General features: G+C 48.6%; 1 protein-coding gene across 4 annotated transcripts in view; it reads left to right on the top strand.

Moving 5' to 3' along the window:
- KANK4 (KN motif and ankyrin repeat domains 4) overlaps positions 1-13972 on the top strand; it is an 81465-nt gene extending 67493 nt beyond the window's left edge. For 3 of the 4 annotated variants that reach the window (XM_012519034.4, XM_023584237.3, XM_004477060.5), the window contains 3 exons: positions 908-1050; positions 5301-5501; positions 11799-13972. In XM_012519034.4, coding sequence (XP_012374488.1) covers positions 908-1050; positions 5301-5501; positions 11799-11903 — 449 coding nt within the window. In that variant the 3' untranslated portion in view covers positions 11904-13972. Of the gene's footprint in view, positions 1-907; positions 1058-5300; positions 5502-11798 lie in introns of all 4 variants that reach the window. The other variant, XR_188919.5, reaches the window with a different exon arrangement.
- Positions 13973-17890: the final 3918 nt, after the last annotated feature.

Below are 17890 nucleotides of genomic sequence, written 5' to 3' on the forward strand. Positions count from 1 at the left end.
AAAACAGCAAATGAAATATGTCAAAGGAAGAGGTGATACTGATGGTAGGACACATGGTGGGGAGTGCTCTCCATAAGCTGGGGCATCTGGGAGGTCAACCTGGAGGAGGCAGTCACAGAGGTGACCTTTGAAAAGCAAATGTTAATCCTGGTCCATGATTGCTGGCTGTTCTCCAGGTACTGTTCTCAGAGTAACCTTATGAGTGGTGCTATTACTATCCTCATTTCTACAGATGAGGAAACTGAGGCACCGAGTAATTAAGCAACTTACTCAGAGGCAGTCCAGTTCCAGGGCTCACTTCCGTACTGCCTCTCAGACCTGGAAACCAATAAGGTGGAGGTGAGCATCCTAGCTAGGCAAAAGCTAGGAGGAAGACAGTGGCAGGAGATGGGGATTTTTCCCATTTTTGCCCTGGTCAGAAGACTTTTGGGGACAGTGCTGGTAATAAGGTTGGAGAGACAGGTTGGAGTTCCAGAAATTCTAGATAGCAAGAGTGGAGAAACACACAGCTGTGGACAATGTGTGATAGGAAGTGGGGTGGCCTTTGGAGCCAAACAGACCTGGGCCCTGCTCCCACCTCACCTTCACTGGGGGAGTTTATGTCATTTCTTTGAGCGTCAGTGTCCTCATCGGTAAAATGGGCATCCTGTCGTGTGCTTTGGTTTAGGAAACCCAGGGCCCCTTGGCCATTCCTGACTCTGCTGTGAACCTTCCTTGCTGGGTCTCTTTAGAAAACTTGTGAAAAAAAGTAGCCAGATTTGAAGGCTGCTAAATTATTGACTCTACCAATGTGGAAAGTATTCCTTAATAGTCCATGGCCTTTTAGCCAGCAGGCAGCATCCTTATGAACTGGCTTCTGGCCCCTCTGAGGTTATTCCAGCCCCCACACCCATTGCTCATCTTGCAGGTGCCTGCAGTGTAGACCATCAGAACAAGGCTGGCTATACCGCTGTGATGATCACCCCCTTGGCTTCTGCGGAGACTGATGAAGACATGGCTGTCGTTTGGAAGCTCTTAAGAGAAGGAAATGTGAACATCCAAGCTACTCAGGTGGGAGGTATAAACGTGATCTCCTCTTTAAGAAATGCAGGGACACCTCCCAGTGTTATGCTGCCAGTGGATGAGAATTCCATGCAGATTCACCTGAATTTTTTAGCCTCAGAAGGTTGGGGCCTCCAGATGGCATCTGGCCAAAGGCTGAACATTTGGTTTTCCTCCAAGGCTCCTGAAAGCCGAATAGGCTAAGAGAGTCAGTGAGCTTCCACTCTATGTACCCAGTCTGAATGGGCAAATTCCATCTGGACTTGTCTTCTCAAACAAATGTTCACACAGATGGCATCTTGAGAAGGCATTGGCTACTTGGCTGCTTTAGGAAAGGCCCTGCAGGCACCTGTCCTGATCCATGACCCATGGACATTGGACTAGGCAAGAGGCTCTTTGGTATTCTAAAAAAGTTCTCTCCTCTGTCATCCCTTCTTTCCCCCAAGCCCTAAAACACAGCTGTGAGTGCGGTGGAGAGGAGTGTGGCTAGGCAGGGCAGACAGGAGCTTCTGCTGAACAGTGCCAGCACCTACAAGAATTCCCCCTTGCCAGGCCTTGGCTTCAGCCCAGAGTTATTGAAGAGGTCCACTGATGGTTGACCAACCCGCTTGGAATGCCTCCTAAGTCTTCGAAATAGCCAGACCTTAAAATAGTCCCATCTTCCTTAACTCCCCACCAATCAGTGTTAGTGACACAAATCATGCCCCATTCCCTTGAAGCAGTGCTATGGGCCAGGCTGGGAAGATCAGTTGCTGCCAAGAACCAATTGGGCCCTACATAAAGGTAGGACCCAGGGAGTCATGACATGTGGCCCCAGGGTCAGAAGGGCCCTGAAAAGTCACCTAGGTCTACCCTTTATTCTTTTGCAAAACCCTACAAAATGGTCTCCAGTCTCCTTTCATACCTCCAGTGTCAGGGAGCTCTCCCTCTCCCAAAGTAGCCTACTTTTTACATTGTACTGCTCAGATAATTTTTTAAACTGAACCAAAATCTGAACAAGTAGGTAGGATACATTGTTTGGGGTTTATTCAAAGAAAGGTATACAAGGTAACTCAGAGGGTTGGGATGCCTCTGCACATGGAATAATGGAGACTCCTTGAAAGAGCACTTGTGTTTGTTTTTTTAGTGCCTTTATCACTCCTTTTCCCCTTAAAATAGCACAGAGGTAGCCTGTCAAAAATTGTTAAAGATCTGAGTTTTGTTGTTTTTTTGTTTGTTTACTTTTTTGTTTTTGGGGGTTGGGGGGTTTGATGAGGCACTGGGACCAGAGTTTGAATCCTGGTCCTCGAATATGGAAAGCTGGTGCTTAATCACTAAGCCACATCAGCTCCCCTGAGTTGGCTATTTTGTTTGTTTGCTGGTTGTTGTTGTTTTTTTTTTGGTATTTTTTTTAAGAGGCATCCGGAACTAAACCCAGGACCTCCTATGTGAGAAGCAGGCGCTCAACTGCTGGAGCCACATCCACTCCCCAAACGTCTGAGATTTTTACCCTACCTTCAGGCCAATAAGTTAGCTTGCCACAGTTTCAGTGGATATTGTCAGAAGACACAAGACTCCTGTGTCAGAGTCAAAGGACAGTTTATTACTCACAGCAATAGCAATAGTGGCAGTATCACATTTGCACCAGTTCTCTGAGCCCTGATTCCCATAGGATAGTGTGAAAAGAACTAGATGATACATGTGCATGGAGAGGAGCCCTAAGCTTAAGGAATGCGAATCTTTTGTAATGGACAGTAAGCATGTTCTTTGCTCTGGAAAGAGACATTATCACTATCTTCCAAGGCTCTTTGCTGTACAAACATCCTTGAAAAGTTAGTCCAGAACAAAAGGACATACAGTGCTCCATTCATAAGATGTGCAGAAAGGCAAGAGACTCAAGGAACATTGTTTTCCCATTCTTTCTCTCTCCCACCAACCAGATTGCAAATGGTAATCTAACCCAATGGCAAAGTCACTTTGCTCATTTCATCTAATCACAATTCTATTGATGGTGAGAAACAGATATTTGGAGATCACTTTCTGGTTTTCAAAGTATTTTCACCTACCTACAACCTCTACCCCATAGGATTCAATACTGGCTGTTTTCACTTTCAACAATATGTTGCCCATAAACTTGTTAATTTTTCCAAATTGGCCTTCTTGGAAGAGGGGATGCTTACTAATGATGACAATCAAGCCCCCTTTTTTAGAGAGGAGAAAACTGGCACTCTAGAGGGCAAAAGGCTCTTCCCAAGTCACTGGAGGAGGGACAGGAATTCACAGCAGCAGCTCTCCCCTTCAGCTGCCTCCAGAGAAGGTACCAGGTTAAACGGGAGTGAGATGGAAGTCTGGGTGTCTCCTAGGGAGACCACTTCTTTCTCTTTTCTCTTCAGGGGCCAGTACTGTACCTGGCATGTGCTAGTGCTCTGCGAAGGCTCATTGAATTAAATTGTACCGCACGGAACCAGACAGGAAGTGAGGAAGGAAGGGAACCCGAGTCCAGCAGAGGGGCAGAGGATCTGCCATCTGGCCTCGACAACACTTGGAAGGAGGGGGCTGGATGGAGAACTAATGGTCTGGTTAGTTCAGAAAACAACCATTACCCAGAGCAGCATAAAAGCCAACAGCAAAGCATACAGATGTCTCTGGAAAGACATAGCTGGTCCCAGAGGAATGGGGATCCAGGGACATCTACTAGCCCATTCCCATGTATTGAGGACCTATTGTGCGCCAAGCATTTGTCATGCGTTATCTCTAATCCTTGTAGTAATAATAATAATAGCTCATACTAGCACATATTAAACACTCAGGTCTGTTCTGAGCCCTTCCCATGTATTAACTCCTTTAATAGTCACAACAACCCTAGGAGGTGGGTGATATTACTAATCATCCCACTTTTACTAGATGGGAAAGGTCACAGAGATTAACTTGTCTACATTCACATATCTTATAAGCAGTAGAGCTATGATTTTTCTGATTCCAATCCCCTTTTTTTCTCTAAGTCTCAGCATTCTGGGCAAGAAAGCATAATCCATCAGTGACTGCAGATTGGAACTTTAATCAGTTAACACATCAGCAAACATGTCCTCAGCATTTTTTATGTGTCAGACACTATGCTCGGAGTTGGGGGATCTGAAAGAAGAGAAGACAGTCTTGGCCTGTTCTCCTAACCTTACAAGGCCTGTTGTCCAAGCAGGGAGACAAACCTGACTTGCTTGGACTCCCAAGAGAACCATGAAGGCAAAATATAATAAAGTGCTAGGAGAGGAATGTATGTAGAAAGGAAAAATCAATGAGACATGAGACATGATGTCAGAAAAATTCTACTGCACTTCACTATATTTCCATCCTTTCTCTCATGTGTTTCTCACGAAAGCCCTGTGAGGCACACAGGCACATCATTTGTATTAATTTAAAGAAAAGAAAAACCAAGATTCAGGGAAGACAAGTGATGTGGCCAGTGTTACACACTAGTTAAAAGCAAAACTAGACTCAACTTTCTGACTCTAACCCATTACTCCATCTACCGATGATTACAGGGATATAAGAAATTACTGTCAATGGCTACAGATTAGAAATGACCACAAGATATGCAGATTATCTTGTGGATGCAAGAGGGTTCTGGGTAGTATTAAACTGTTGTCATATTTTTTAAGAGACGAGATTATAAAACCTGAAACCACGAGGGGTGCTGAGAGCAGACCAAGGCTTCACAAAGAAAGTCTGACTGTGTAAGAATCTCTGGTGCTGTAGCATTTGATCCTTCATTTATTCCATCATTCAATATTTATCAACACATATTTGGTGGTAGGCACTGGAAGACAGAGGTGAAAGACTTAATCCAGGAAGTGGGTGTGGCTCAAGCAATTGAGCTCCTTTTTACCATATGGGGGACCAAATTCCATCCCAAGACCTCCTGATAAAAAAAAAAAGAGGCATCCCAGACCTGCACCGAGAGGCACAGGCCCCTGCGCCGCCAAACAATGCACCAAAAAGACTTAATTCCTCCCATCAAAAATCTCACAGTCCCTGAAAAAGAGAAAGATTGGCAGTTCACAATGCCACGTGGCCCCATGCCTGGAGAGTTAGGGAAAGTGTCAGAGGGGAGGGAGCATTTGACTAGTGTGTTGGACGAGGTGTAAAAGTTGGCCAGGCAGAGAAGGATGTGTCCATCCCAAGGGCAGAAGATGATCACATCCATGGTCATGCTCTTGAGACATATTCACCCAGCACACCCCGGTGGCAGCGACGTCAGCCCCTCTCTGTGGCTCTGCGTGCAGGGCGGCCAGACTGCGCTGATGCTGGGAGTGAGCCACGACAGGGAGGACATGGTCCGAGCGCTGCTGAGCTGCCAGGCGGATGTCAACCTGCAGGACCACGATGGCTCGTCCGCCCTCATGCTGGCCTGTCACCGCGGCAACGCTGACATGGTACGGCTGCTCTTGGCACACCCGACCTGCGACAGCAGCCTGACCGACAAGGTGAGACTTAGAGGCGAGCGGCAAGCCCGTGTGTAAATTCCAGCCCTGAGTGCAGAAGTCAAGGCAACGGATGGCAGTAGAAACAGAACCACCCCCTTAAGGTTGTGAGATTTAAACGAGATGACCCGCGGTAAATGCCTGGAGCCGGGAAACCCTCCCCTCTCACAACACCGGCCTGAGGGAACGTGCCCAGTCCTGGCCTTGGCCCTGAGCCTCATCTGGTCATGGCAATGACAGCGCGTAGGCTTTGAGACAGCAGCTTGGGCAGGGAGCCTGTGCAGGTTTGTGTGCGCTCCCAGAAAGCCAGCTGCAGGCAGGGAACAGTGACAGATTACACCCCCTCTCCAAAGGGATCCACCTTCCAGAGTGGTCCATTTTATCAAGCCACCCTGAAGTTGCACTGTCAGACATAGGCCTTTTAAATAACCTTGGAAGGTGATGATGGCGATGCTGATGATGAGGACGATGATAGCTAACATATATCATGTGCCGTGGATCATCTCATTTAATCCCACGACAACCTTATGGGGTTGATGCTGTTGTTACCACCACTTTGCACATGCAGAAGTGGCACCGAGTGGTTGGGTTACATCCCCAAGTTCACACAGCTAGTAGAACCCAGGTCTATCTAACTCCCAAGTTCATCTTCCTTTTTTTTTCACTTTGGCCAGGTAAGTTATTCAGAATTTTATTTAAAACATCATATATATATTTACAAGGACAAGTATGGCATATTTATGTACACAAATGCACATGGATTCGGTAGCTCTTTAAGGATGCCAGTGCCTACTAGGAAATTATTTACTGTAAGAGTAACATGTGGAAAACAACAGATCAATGTAGGAGACTAAATTGATACATGGATACACAAAATGGGCATAGGTTCTGTGTATCCACGTATCAATATCCTCGCCCTCTCCCACCTCTGACCACCTCCTTCCTACATGATCTCTCTAGGGCAGAAAACTTGAATTAGTCAAGTACTTTAGGTGTTTTAGGGAGCTGGTTCCAAGACAGTGACAGAGAGAAGGGCAGAGCCCCTGGTGGACAGACACTTGAGTAGTTGGCAAAGCCCTGCTGCAAACCCAAAGCATCTTCCTCCACCCAGAGAGGAGGTGGCAGGTCCATCCTCTTAACCGCTCTGTTGTTATCATCGGTGATTCCACACGGGAGGGTCGTTTCCCTGGTTCCGCTGCTGAATCCCCAGCACCTAGCAGGTGCCAACCACACATCAGGTGAACAGATTAACAATTGACCAACAGTTGATCCTGTTACTGATCATTACAGTCGCTCAGATTTCTAGGTTGCTCCCAGGACCAACCCTTTTCATGTATTACCTCAATCCTCAATAATTCATTTCCTGTAGATACCATGATCCCCATTTTTCTGATAAGGAAACAGCTGCTGATTTGCAGAGCAAGGATACAAAGCTAGTTCTGCCTTCAGTATCCTTTATGTTGGCAATGGAATTTAATGATTTGGCATACTTTTAAAACATTGAACAGACTTCTTTATACTTTCTTAACACCCACAGCCCAAAAGAAACGAAAGTTTGGAGGGGAGAAGAGAGTCCTCTCTCAGCTCAGGGACAGCCTGTCTTAATAGAGCACATCTGAACAAACCCAAGCTTGTTCCAGCAGTGCTTCTTGAGCTGCTGGGTCCCTCAAGCCACGTCCAGCAGCAGGCCCCACCATCCAGTGTCTTCAGGTCCCATTACCCCAACTGTGCCCCAAGGCCATTTCCAAGATCATTTACAGAAGAGCTCAGACCCTCCTGAAATTCATTTGGAAATGGGTGGGCTATTGGAAAGAACCTCCTTTTCCAGACATTAGGATAGATCCAGGGACTCAAAGGATCTGTTAATGAGCTACCTGCCAGGGTCACCCTGCAGGGAGGCAGCCCTGTAATCTGAAACAGTCCTGTACTTCAAAGGCCCAGGGTCCTTTTTAGAGCAAATTGCTTCTGCCATATGGAGGCCTGAAAAGAGAGGCCAGTGGGCCAGCCTGGGGACGAGCTTTGGGAAAGCCTTGGTTAAGTGGGATAATCAGGCAGTGTGTCTGAGAGCATCCCCTGGGCACCTCTGGGGGCCTAGCATAGATGAGAGACCTAAATGACTGCTTTTAGGATGTGGAGGAAGATACATGGATTGGGTGTGGTGGGGGGAGTGGGGGCGCAGAGGGAGCACTGATGCACTTTGAACAATTAAAATTAAACACTCAAATTTGAGTCTGGGTTCATTGACTATGTACCTTTAGGCAGATCACCTGCCACTTTGAACCTCTGTATCCTCATCTGGAGAAAGAAGGAAGAATATAAAGCTGTGGTTGGGGAAACCAATCAGAGGAGGGAGAATGGTCCCCAAAGGGAGACATACTCAGTTCAGTCCAGCAGTTCTCAACCAGGGGTGATTTTGCTCCCCAGGGGACTGTTGGCAAATTCTGGAGACATTTTTGTTGTCACAACTCTGGTGCAGGGAGTCCTGGTGTCTCATGGGTAGAGCCCAGCGATGCTAATGAACGTCCTACAGTACACAGTACAGCAACTCCAACACAAAGAATTAAGAATTATTTGGTCCCAAATGTCAACAGTGCTGCAGTTGAGAAACCTTGGTTTAGGAGCACACTGAAATCCAAGAAGGTTTAGACATCCAGTCCCAGGCAGATGCTGGCTCAGAAAGAGCTAGGCTGGCTGCAGTCCAGGGTAGGGCTCTGAGCCCAGCAGGGAGGCCCTGGGGTGCTGGGCAGGAGACGAGGCAGAAGGCCTCGCACAGCGGAAGATGACGCTCATTAGGGAGAGCCCAGGCAGGGGGGCAGCAGGCCCACAGGCCAGGTCGGCTCCAGACCCCTCCTCACCCAAGTACATGCTGCCTCCTGGGTGGATTCTGCTTTCACTTGGAAATATCCCAAATCCGGGGCTGGAGAAGGTGACTTGGATGAACAGTCTGTACATCCACAGGGTGAGCAATTTCCAGGGTCTACAGGAAAGAAGGGGACTGCTGACTGAGGCCCTCCCAGGCACCAAGCCTTATTCCCAGTGCTGTGCATTTAGGGGGCAAGCTGAGCCTCCTATAATAATCACTGCGTCACTGCACTGTTCTTTTTCTTTTCTTAGGAGGTACCAGGATTGAACCTGAGACCTCAAACATGGAAAGGAGGCGCTCAACCACTGGAGCTATATCCACTCCCTGGCAATATTCATCTTTACTATGACGTCTTAGATGTTAACATCAGGGATTACTTGGGAATTCCTTGAAAGTCTGGGAATTCATGCCCTGAAATAGGTTCCTCTCGTCCTACTAATATTTAAAATGCAGAACCCCCAGAACAGCAGGCGAGGCACTTTCCTTGGGTGAAGAAGATAATTCAAGGAAACCAGCCTTCCAGCCTCTGTAGGGCTGGCCCACTATATTCATTTCAGCTGCTCTCCCAGCACCAGGCCCCAGCCACTCACCTTTAAAGGACTTGTTCTGGCAGCTTCTGCAAAGCACCCGTCAGACTGACAGCTTCTTGAAGCCAGAGACTATGCCTTGCTCATCTTCGCCTGATACACAGTAGGTTCTCGAGGCATTCTTGCCAGATTAAAAGACAGCCTCCCCCAACACCCCCGCCCCCTCTCGCACACAGGTGTGCCCGCTGCCTCTCCGGGTGGCAGGGTTGGGGTCTCCTGAGCCAGGCCCGCAGCGCTGCGGACCCGGCAGGCCCTGCCTGGCTCCCGCTGGGGCTGCACGCTGCCGACTTGTTCCAGGGTGTTTTAAACACCCCCTATTCACTCCGTTGGTGAGGGAGGGATCCTGCCCTAGGATTTGGGGGCGGCCAAATACACAGCACCAGACGTTGGACAAAGGAGCTCAATAGCAGTTTGTTAATCACATATATGCGCAAATGGGGGCTGCGTAGGGTCACCTGGGGGCTGCTCTCGGGAACAGAGGGAGCCACCAGGGCCTGTGGGAGGCCAGCTGGGTAGTATCAGGAGGGTGGGGCGCTCCCAGTTCCCGCAGGAAGATGTGACTGGCTTGTCTGAACCACTGCAGGGAACTGAAACCCTCCCCTTAGGGATAAGCAGGACTGTACCTGGTGCCCTGGCTAAGAAAGATTATTTGCCTAGGGGACCTTCTCTGCAGGAACGGGGCGGGTGGGGGACGGGGGACTCGCAGCTAGGCCAGTCAAGGCCTCGGGTTTAAGGCAGGCAAAATGTGGGGCCTGACAGCACTCAGGGCTCAGGCAGAGGCATTTGAGGGATACCCATCCCGGTGGTCTCTCAGCCACGCCTCCTAAGAGTGGGGGTCTCCACTCAGTGTCTGCAGACAAGGACTTCACAGATGCCGGTCGCTGTCTCCAGATGGGCCCTGTTAAAAGGCACACGTGTCTCCCAGGACTGGCCCTGCGGCTCTTTCCCGTCGTCGTGGTCATCACACGCTGCTTGTGTTTACACAGAGCACAGTGGGCTGGACAGCAGAGTGAAGGACACGCGCCTACAGCAACCCAGGCTTTCATGAGGCTCCCTTGCTTAAGATCTTTGCTTTGTTCCAGATGCACCCAGGTCTAAGAAGATGCTCGTTGGGATTGAAGTTGCTCAATTTCTTCATCAAATTGAAATGAATACCTTTATTTTAGCACCCATGCAGTCCCTCTTCCAACAGTGCTTACTGAGTGCCCACCAAGTGTCAGGCACCAGGCCAGTGGCTGGGAGGGAGTCTGGTGGCCTTTGTGGGGATTTATGAGATTTACTGAGATGTATGAGATAACCCCACAAATATCAAATGATAAATGGTGGTAAAAGAAGTGTACAGGGAGGCATGAGGCTTCTTCAAGGCAAGAACTTCTTTTCTTTGGCAAAGACCACATACCATCCTTCAGGGGCCCATCAGTGCCTCTTCTTTCCTCTGCCTTCTCGCCTTTGAGCTCACTCTCTTCCTCTCTTCCAGTTCGTCTTTTGCCATGAATCATAGTTATTTACATATGTGTGGAGCTCCGGTGGCTGCTGGATTCCAGAATCCTGGAACACAGGGAAAAGACTGAAGAGTTTTAAACTGGGTGTTAACACTTTCCACCTCATATGTGAAAGAATTACTCCCATTTTAGGAAGGTGTTTCCCCTGGAGAGAATAATCTGGTGGGGTCTTACGTGCCGCTCTCCCAATTAAAATGTATATTCCCACTCAGTGGGTTAAAGAATGATCATAGAGAGCCTCAGGTTAGGTTTTGCCCACAAATGAGTTACCAGAAAAGTATCCAGATTTAAAAATTCTGGATGTGGAATTGAGCCCACTCTTAAGAGACTGTGGCTGCTCTCGCCAGCTCAGCACCCACGGCGGTGCCCCCTCCTGCCTGCTGTCAGTCTTTCCCTCATCTCTCTAGTGAAGTGTGGCCTGACAGTGGGAGCGTGGGAGCGTGGGACCGGTAGCTTCCCGCAGTGTTGTGGCAGTGTAAAAACCCTTGTGCTTCAGGAAGTAGAGACAGGCATGTTCTTCAGTGCCATGGGTCACTTCTGAGAGTCAGTCCTTAGGAATTAATTAAAATGGGAAAATGCTTTTGCACCAATTTATATTAGTAAAGACTTGGAAACAGTGTGGGAATCCAATAGAGGGGAAATGGTTCAGTATAACATTCTATACAGCAATTAAAAAGTTATGTTGGGTGGGGAGTGGAGGCACATGGGAACCTCTTGTATTTTTTAATGTAACATTTTGTGTGATCTGTATATCTTTAAAAAAAAATAATTTAAAAATAAATAAATAAGTTCTGTTGTGGAGCCGGTATAGCTCAGTGGTTGAGCACATGCTTCACACATACAAGGTCCCAGGTTCAATCCCCGGTACCTCCTAAAAAAAAAAGTTATGTGCAATGATGACAGTGTAAAAAATTGGAAACATCTCAAAATGTCATGGTTTATTCAAAATAAACGTAGATTCGAAATTGATGTATACTATCATTCCACTGTTGAAAAACAAAACCAAAAATTTGCACAGGAGAAAAGACTAGAGGGCAACACACCAAAGTTTACTTTCATTTAGGTCCCTGTAATGGAGTAATGAAAGATTTATTTTCTTTCCTCTGTTTGTAAATTTTTGAAAAAGAGAATTTTAGAAACCAACTGATATCTCCTTATTCCACTGGTGCAGATTTCCCAGGAGTGTGACTGTGTCGGCGGAAGCAGGACCCATTTCCCACGATACTCCTGCCCTCTGAATCCTCTCCTAGAGTATCTGGTCCACTTCCTCACAGGGTAGTCACATGGAGTTTTAGAGACTGGACAGATGAGATCAAATTTATTTCTCTTTTTTTTTTCTGCCCTGCAGGCTGGCCGCACTGCTTTGTCCATCGTTCTGAAATCACCCGCCCACGTGGAAATTGCAGGCCTTCTGCGGGCCCACGCAGAGCAGGGCAGGTCCCTGGGGCCGTAGGGGTGCGGGAAGAACTGGGGGAGAAACAAAGCACCCCTTCTCTGGACTCCTCCCTCGCCCTTGGAGCCGGCAGGGGTCAGCACCAGGAGGCCGCCCCTGGAGAGAAGCAACTATGTCAAATATGCACATACATTCCCGTTGTATACTTCTACTTGTTAGGATGCTTTGTAGTTTTTGCCTTAGGCCCAGCCCCCCAACTACTCGGGCTTCAACAGGGAGCAAGGTGCAGGGTGCATGGGGTCCTTGAAAAATCCAAAACATCTTCAGACTTGAATTCCTCTTGATTGTACCTTTGCAGCGCCGTGTAGCAAGTGGGCAGGCAGAGCACATTAGAAAAGCAATACTTTTTACATGGAATTTAAAGTGCACCGTCTTTTTTTTTTAACCGATTATATACAAGTATGTCCTACTGAATATGCATGTCTAGAGAGGATGGGGAGGGGATTTAAGCAGCCACTCGGGCAGTCATTCTTAGAGCACCCTTGGAAAACCACCACAGTCGGATGAAACCGAACAAGCTCCACTTGTGGGCTTTGCTTAGATGAAGTTGATAGAGAAATTTTAAATCCAGACAAGGTAGAAAAAGCATATTGGTATCAATGCCAAATGTCTTGGCCATTTTTGAGTCATCAAGTGGCTCCCATTTGCTCCAGGGAAACTGGAATTAATTAATCAGAAAGTCCAGTCCGATGATGAACACCATAATGGAATTAGGCAGAGTCTACATCAGTTATCCTAAACCTGGTGAAGAAACAAACGAATCCGAGTGAGTGTCCTTCTGGGGCTGGTTACTGTTGTCCAGAAACCATCGCACTGCCTCCATGGCCCTATCCAGAACCTCTTGGTAACCCCGGTGCTCTCCTTCTGGAGCCCCCGTAGCCCCAGGAGGAAACCCCTCTCTCGGGCTTCCCGAGGCCCCTCACTACAGAGCGTTCAAGCCTGTGTGTGGCTCATTCGCAGGAGTTTACACAAGGCTGTCTACGAGGTCTTCCCTCTTAACCTCTCTTCTGCGTCAGTCAGTCCACATAAAAAGGAAAGACGTCCGGGAAGTGGACTTGGCCCAGTGGTCAGGGCGTCCGTCTACATGGGAGGTCCGCGGTTCAAACCCCCGGCCTCCTTGACCCGTGTGGAGCTGGCCCATGCGCAGTGCTGATGCGCGCAAGGAGTGCCGTGCCTCGCAGGGGTGTCCCCCGCGTAGGGGAGCCCCACGCGCAAGGAGTGTGCCCCATAAGGAGAGCCACCCAGTGCGAAAGAAAGTGCAGCTTGCCCAGGTGTGGTGCTGCACACACGGAGAGATGACACAACAAGATGACGCAACAAAAAGAAACACAGATTCCCGTGCTGCTGACAAAAACAGAAGCGGGCGAAAAGAAGAACACGGAGCAAATGGACACAGAGAACAGACAACTGGGGCAGGGGGAGGAGGAGAGAAATAAATAAAATAAATCTTTAAAAAAAAGAAAGGAAAGACGCCCAAGATAGGTGAGCCTCCCATTTGAAACTCAAAAGCTTGAGTTCTCATCTTGCTGATTTGCTTTGTGTCCTTGGGTGAGTCATGCAAGGCCCTGGACCTCAGTTTCATCTTCTCTAAACATGGGAATCACCCTAAATCTACCTCTTGGGGTTGTTGCACAAAGAACAACTGATGGAAGTATTGGAATCCAATTTGCAATCCATAAAAGTTTGCTTGTCTATGTAAAGCAAACTTTGGATGCCGTTGTGATTCGTGAGAGAAGAGCACTTGCCAGGTGGTGGCGCTGCTCAGAGCACGAGGGAATGGAACGCACAAGGGCTAAATACGCTGTAAGTGGGTTGATCTTGACCTCAAAACATTTTAAGAGCGAAAACACCGACATTATTAAGTGTTCCAGCCCAGTGTTTCTCAAGCGTTTACGTGCATTCAAATCACCTGGGGATCTGGCTGGACCACAGGAGGGCTGGGGTGGGGCCTGGGGGTCTGCATTTCTAACCAGCCCCCGGGGGATGCTGATGCTGCAGGGCCAAGACCGCACTTTGAGTCACCAGACTGTTCTGTCCTTAGAGTGGGGTATTAAAACGCTGCCTCTCAATGGCCTGTCTCGACGTTTCTTTGCACTTCTCTGTTCTTAGTTTGGAGGAACTTGCAATTTGCTGTTGAGTCTGCACACTGAGGTAGAAGGTCTGCATCTCATGCTGTGAGCGTGGGGTCTATTTCCGGCGAATGGAAAGAATTTCAGAATGACTCGAGGTTACACTGGGGAGGGAGGAGATTTGAGAGGGAGGTTGGGGGTAGCCTTGTATGTTGAGATGAAGAACTTGAACTGGAGCCTGTAACTTAAGGGGAGATTATAGACTCCTTTAAGAATCTGAAGTTCTCTTCAGAAGAATGCAGAATTTTCATGTAATTTCATGGATTCAGAAATCTGCAGTTAAAAATCTCACTGCTATGGGCAGTGGGGAGTCATTGAAGAATTTGTAAGGAGGGGAGCCATATGATCAGATTGGCACTTTAGAATGAACAACTCTGGGGAGGCTGGAGGCAGGCGCTCTGTATACTGCAGAGTAGTACCTGCCCCCTGCCTGTTCGATCCTTTCCCCAGCCCTGGCCCCATAAAAATAGCAGCTGGCCTTCACAGAGTCCTTCGTACTGCCCAGGCATCTCTCTTAAGGGCTTTATATGAACTCACCTCATCACAGCTGTCCTAAGGGGGGGGGGGGGGGGCGGGCTACTAACAGCCCTGTTATACATATGAGGAAATTGAAGCACAGTGAGGCTAAGTAACTCACCCAAGGTCACACAGCTAGTAAACAGCAGCTTTGGGGTTTAAAGCCAAGAGATCTAGATCCCTGCCTGCTAACACCTGGAGCTCTTCCTCTCTTGACCATGACCCCTGCTGGTGTGAGCGGCAGCAGGGGGTAGGTGCTACTGAAGGAACAGAGCTGCTTCAGGGCCCAGAATTAAGTCAGAAGCTGACCCACAGGTCCTGCTGCAGGGTCCCTGAATGGAGACAAACAGCATTTTCTGGAATGGAATAGCAGAGGAATCGGGACGTCAGAAAAGGAATTCTGCCTTCTGTCTAGGACACACATGCTCTGAACCCCACACTGCCTCAGATGCACCCTAAGGAGGGAATTGCCCATATTTCCAAATCAATACCTTCACCCCCTCTCCAAACCCAGAGACAGATGGGCACGGAATGGAAGGAGCCCAGCCAGTGGCCGAGGGGGCCCCGCAGGACCGCCTCCCAGCCCGGTCTCTGTCTCCCGCCCCATCCCATGCATGCTCTGTGAAGGCCTCAAACAGTCCCTGGGCCTTTGCTCTGAAGCAAACAAGCCTATTCTGTTGTTGGGTGGGGAAGGGGAGAGCACATTCCCCAATCTTCAAGTTGCCTTAGAAGAGAGGGAATTTCTACTCTTCTCCCCAGGAGGAAACCCTGTGGGAGGAAACTGTCCTCAGGCCCTCTTGGGGCTTGAATTGTGATCCCACAAAAGATAAGGTGAAGTACCAGCTCCTGTCCAATGTGACTATTTGGAAGGGTTTTTTTTCCTTAAAGGTTTATTTTATTTATTTACCCCCTCCCGCCCCACCTCGTTGTTTGCAGTCGCTGTCTGCTCTCCGTGTCCATTTGCTGTGTGCTCTTTGTGTCTGCTCTTTTTCTACCTTAGGAGGTGCCAGAAATGGGACCTGGAACCGCCCATGTGGAAGAGAGGCGCTCAGTCACCTGAGCCACCTCAGCTCCCTGCTTTGTTATATCTCTCATTGTCTTTCCTCTTTTTGTCTCTTTCGTTGCATCATCTTGTTGCATCAGCTCACCATACCTGCCTGCCACGCCAGCTCACCTTCTCCAGGAGGCACCAGGAACCAAACCTGGAACCTCCCATGTGGTAGGTGGAAGCCCAACTGCTCGAGCCACATCCGCTTCCCTGGAAAGAAGGTCTTTACAGCTGGCTAGATGTGATAATACTGCATTAGGATGTCCTTCTAAGAAAAGAGGAAAGATACAGGGCAGGCGAAGAAGGTCCTGTGAAGGCAGAGGCAGAGATTGGAGCAATGCTTCTACCCGCCCAGAGATTCCAAGCATTGCCAACAACCACCAGAATCTAGGAGAGGCAAGGATCCTCCCCTGGAGAGCTCCCCAAACTGTGAGACAATAAATTCCTGTTGATTTAAGCCAGGCAGGCCATGATACTTTGTTCTGGCAGCCCTAGGAAAGTCAGACAGACAGACACCCTGGTCAGGAAAAGCAACAAATCCCAATGGTGAGAAAGGGCACAGGAAGGGGGTGCAGCTGACAGCTCTCTGCCCCTTGTCGGCTCAGCAGGGCAGGCCCAGCCCTATGGGGGCTGCTGCCATCTCTGCCTGTGACCGAAGTGAGCATCTGATTTTGGGTTCAAGTGTTAGGATGTTCACTGGGTACATCGCAGCCACGTCTCCTTCCAAGCTTTAACCAGTAATGACGTCAATATCTGTTTCTGGTCTCTTATCTTTCTGTTGGTTCCCAGCTTGGGAGATGAAAAGAGAAGTGTTATTTATTATCTCCCCCAGTCTCCCACCCACTTCCTGGTCAACAAGCTTGTCTTGTGGGTGAGGCCTAGCCTGGTCCAGCCAGCAGTGGGATGGAAAAAAGAGGGGCCAGGAGAGTAACAGGTCAGATGAAAAGATGGTGTTTTAGTTTCCCAGCTACTAAAACAAATACCATAAGCGGGTTGGCTTAAACAATGGGAATTTATTGACTCACAGTTTTGAGACTAGGAGAGTCTAAAATCGAGGCATCAGCAAGGCAATACTTTCTCCCCAAAAACGTGACATTGTGGTGCTGGCTGCCACTGTCCTTGGACCTTGATTTTTCCATGACGTGGCAATATACACGGCGGCATCATCTCCTTTCTTTTCCAGGCTCTGCTGACTTCCAGCTTCTGGCTGCTCCCTGCAGGCTCTCTCTCTGTGGCCTTCTCTACGAGGCCCTCAGTAACAGGATTGAGACCCATCCTGACTCAGCTGGGCCACACCTTAACTGAAATAACCTTGGAAGAAGTTCTTACTGACAATGGATTCACACATACAGGAATAGATTTAGATTAAGAACATGTTTTTCTGGAGTACAGAGCTCCAAGCCACAAGTCCACCCCCTGCACTCCAAGATGACGTGTTCTTCCATAAGCAAAAGACATTCATTCCATCACAATATTCCAAATTCTTGATCTGTTTTAGAACAATACTAAGTCCAAAGTCTCATAAGAATCAGTTGTGGGTATGATCCATCTTGGGGCAAAATTCCTGTCTAAGGTACCTGTGAAACCTACAGAACAAGTATCTGCTTCCAAAATACAGTGGTGGGACAGGCATAGGATAAACATTCCTATGGCAGAAGGGAGAAATTAGAAGAGAAACAGGGGTCATGGGTCCCAAACAGGTCTGAAGCCCAGCAGGGCAAACTCCTTAAATTTCAGGGTCTAAGAGTCACCTCTAGATGGTTGTTTTGTCCTCTGCACCTGCTGGAGCAGCAGCCCTACCTTTTCCAAGCATTTGCAGTGGCCACGCTCTCCAGAACACTGCGATAAAGTCCTCAGAGCAGCAGCCAGGCCTCCACGAATGCCAGGACACAGGCCCCACCCTCTCCAAAATTGGGATGGGGTTCCGGACAGGCCCACCATCTCTGGCCATTGGGGTGATCTCTGAACATCAGCATGCTAGGCCAGGCCCTTCCCAAAGCCAGGGCAGATGGCCTGCCCTCCAAGCTCAAGGGCAGACCCACATTTCCGTGAGTATGGGTGACCGCACTCTTGGCCCAAGGTGATCTTTTCAGTCCAGACCTTTGCTTTCAAGACTTTATCCTTGAGGACATCCTTCCTTCAATTTGTCCCATCTCTGCCCCTTTCAGTCCAGTTGGCAGTGGTTCTGCTCTTACAAATTTTGCAAACCACCAGACATAGAACTTTCCACAGATCCTGGAAAAAAAGCACATTTCTCATCGTAACTTCCACTGTAATGGCTGACTGGACCCGTG

The sequence above is a fragment of the Dasypus novemcinctus genome, chromosome 9 (genome assembly GCF_030445035.2).
Source record: "Dasypus novemcinctus isolate mDasNov1 chromosome 9, mDasNov1.1.hap2, whole genome shotgun sequence".
Classification (NCBI taxonomy): domain Eukaryota; kingdom Metazoa; phylum Chordata; class Mammalia; order Cingulata; family Dasypodidae; genus Dasypus; species Dasypus novemcinctus.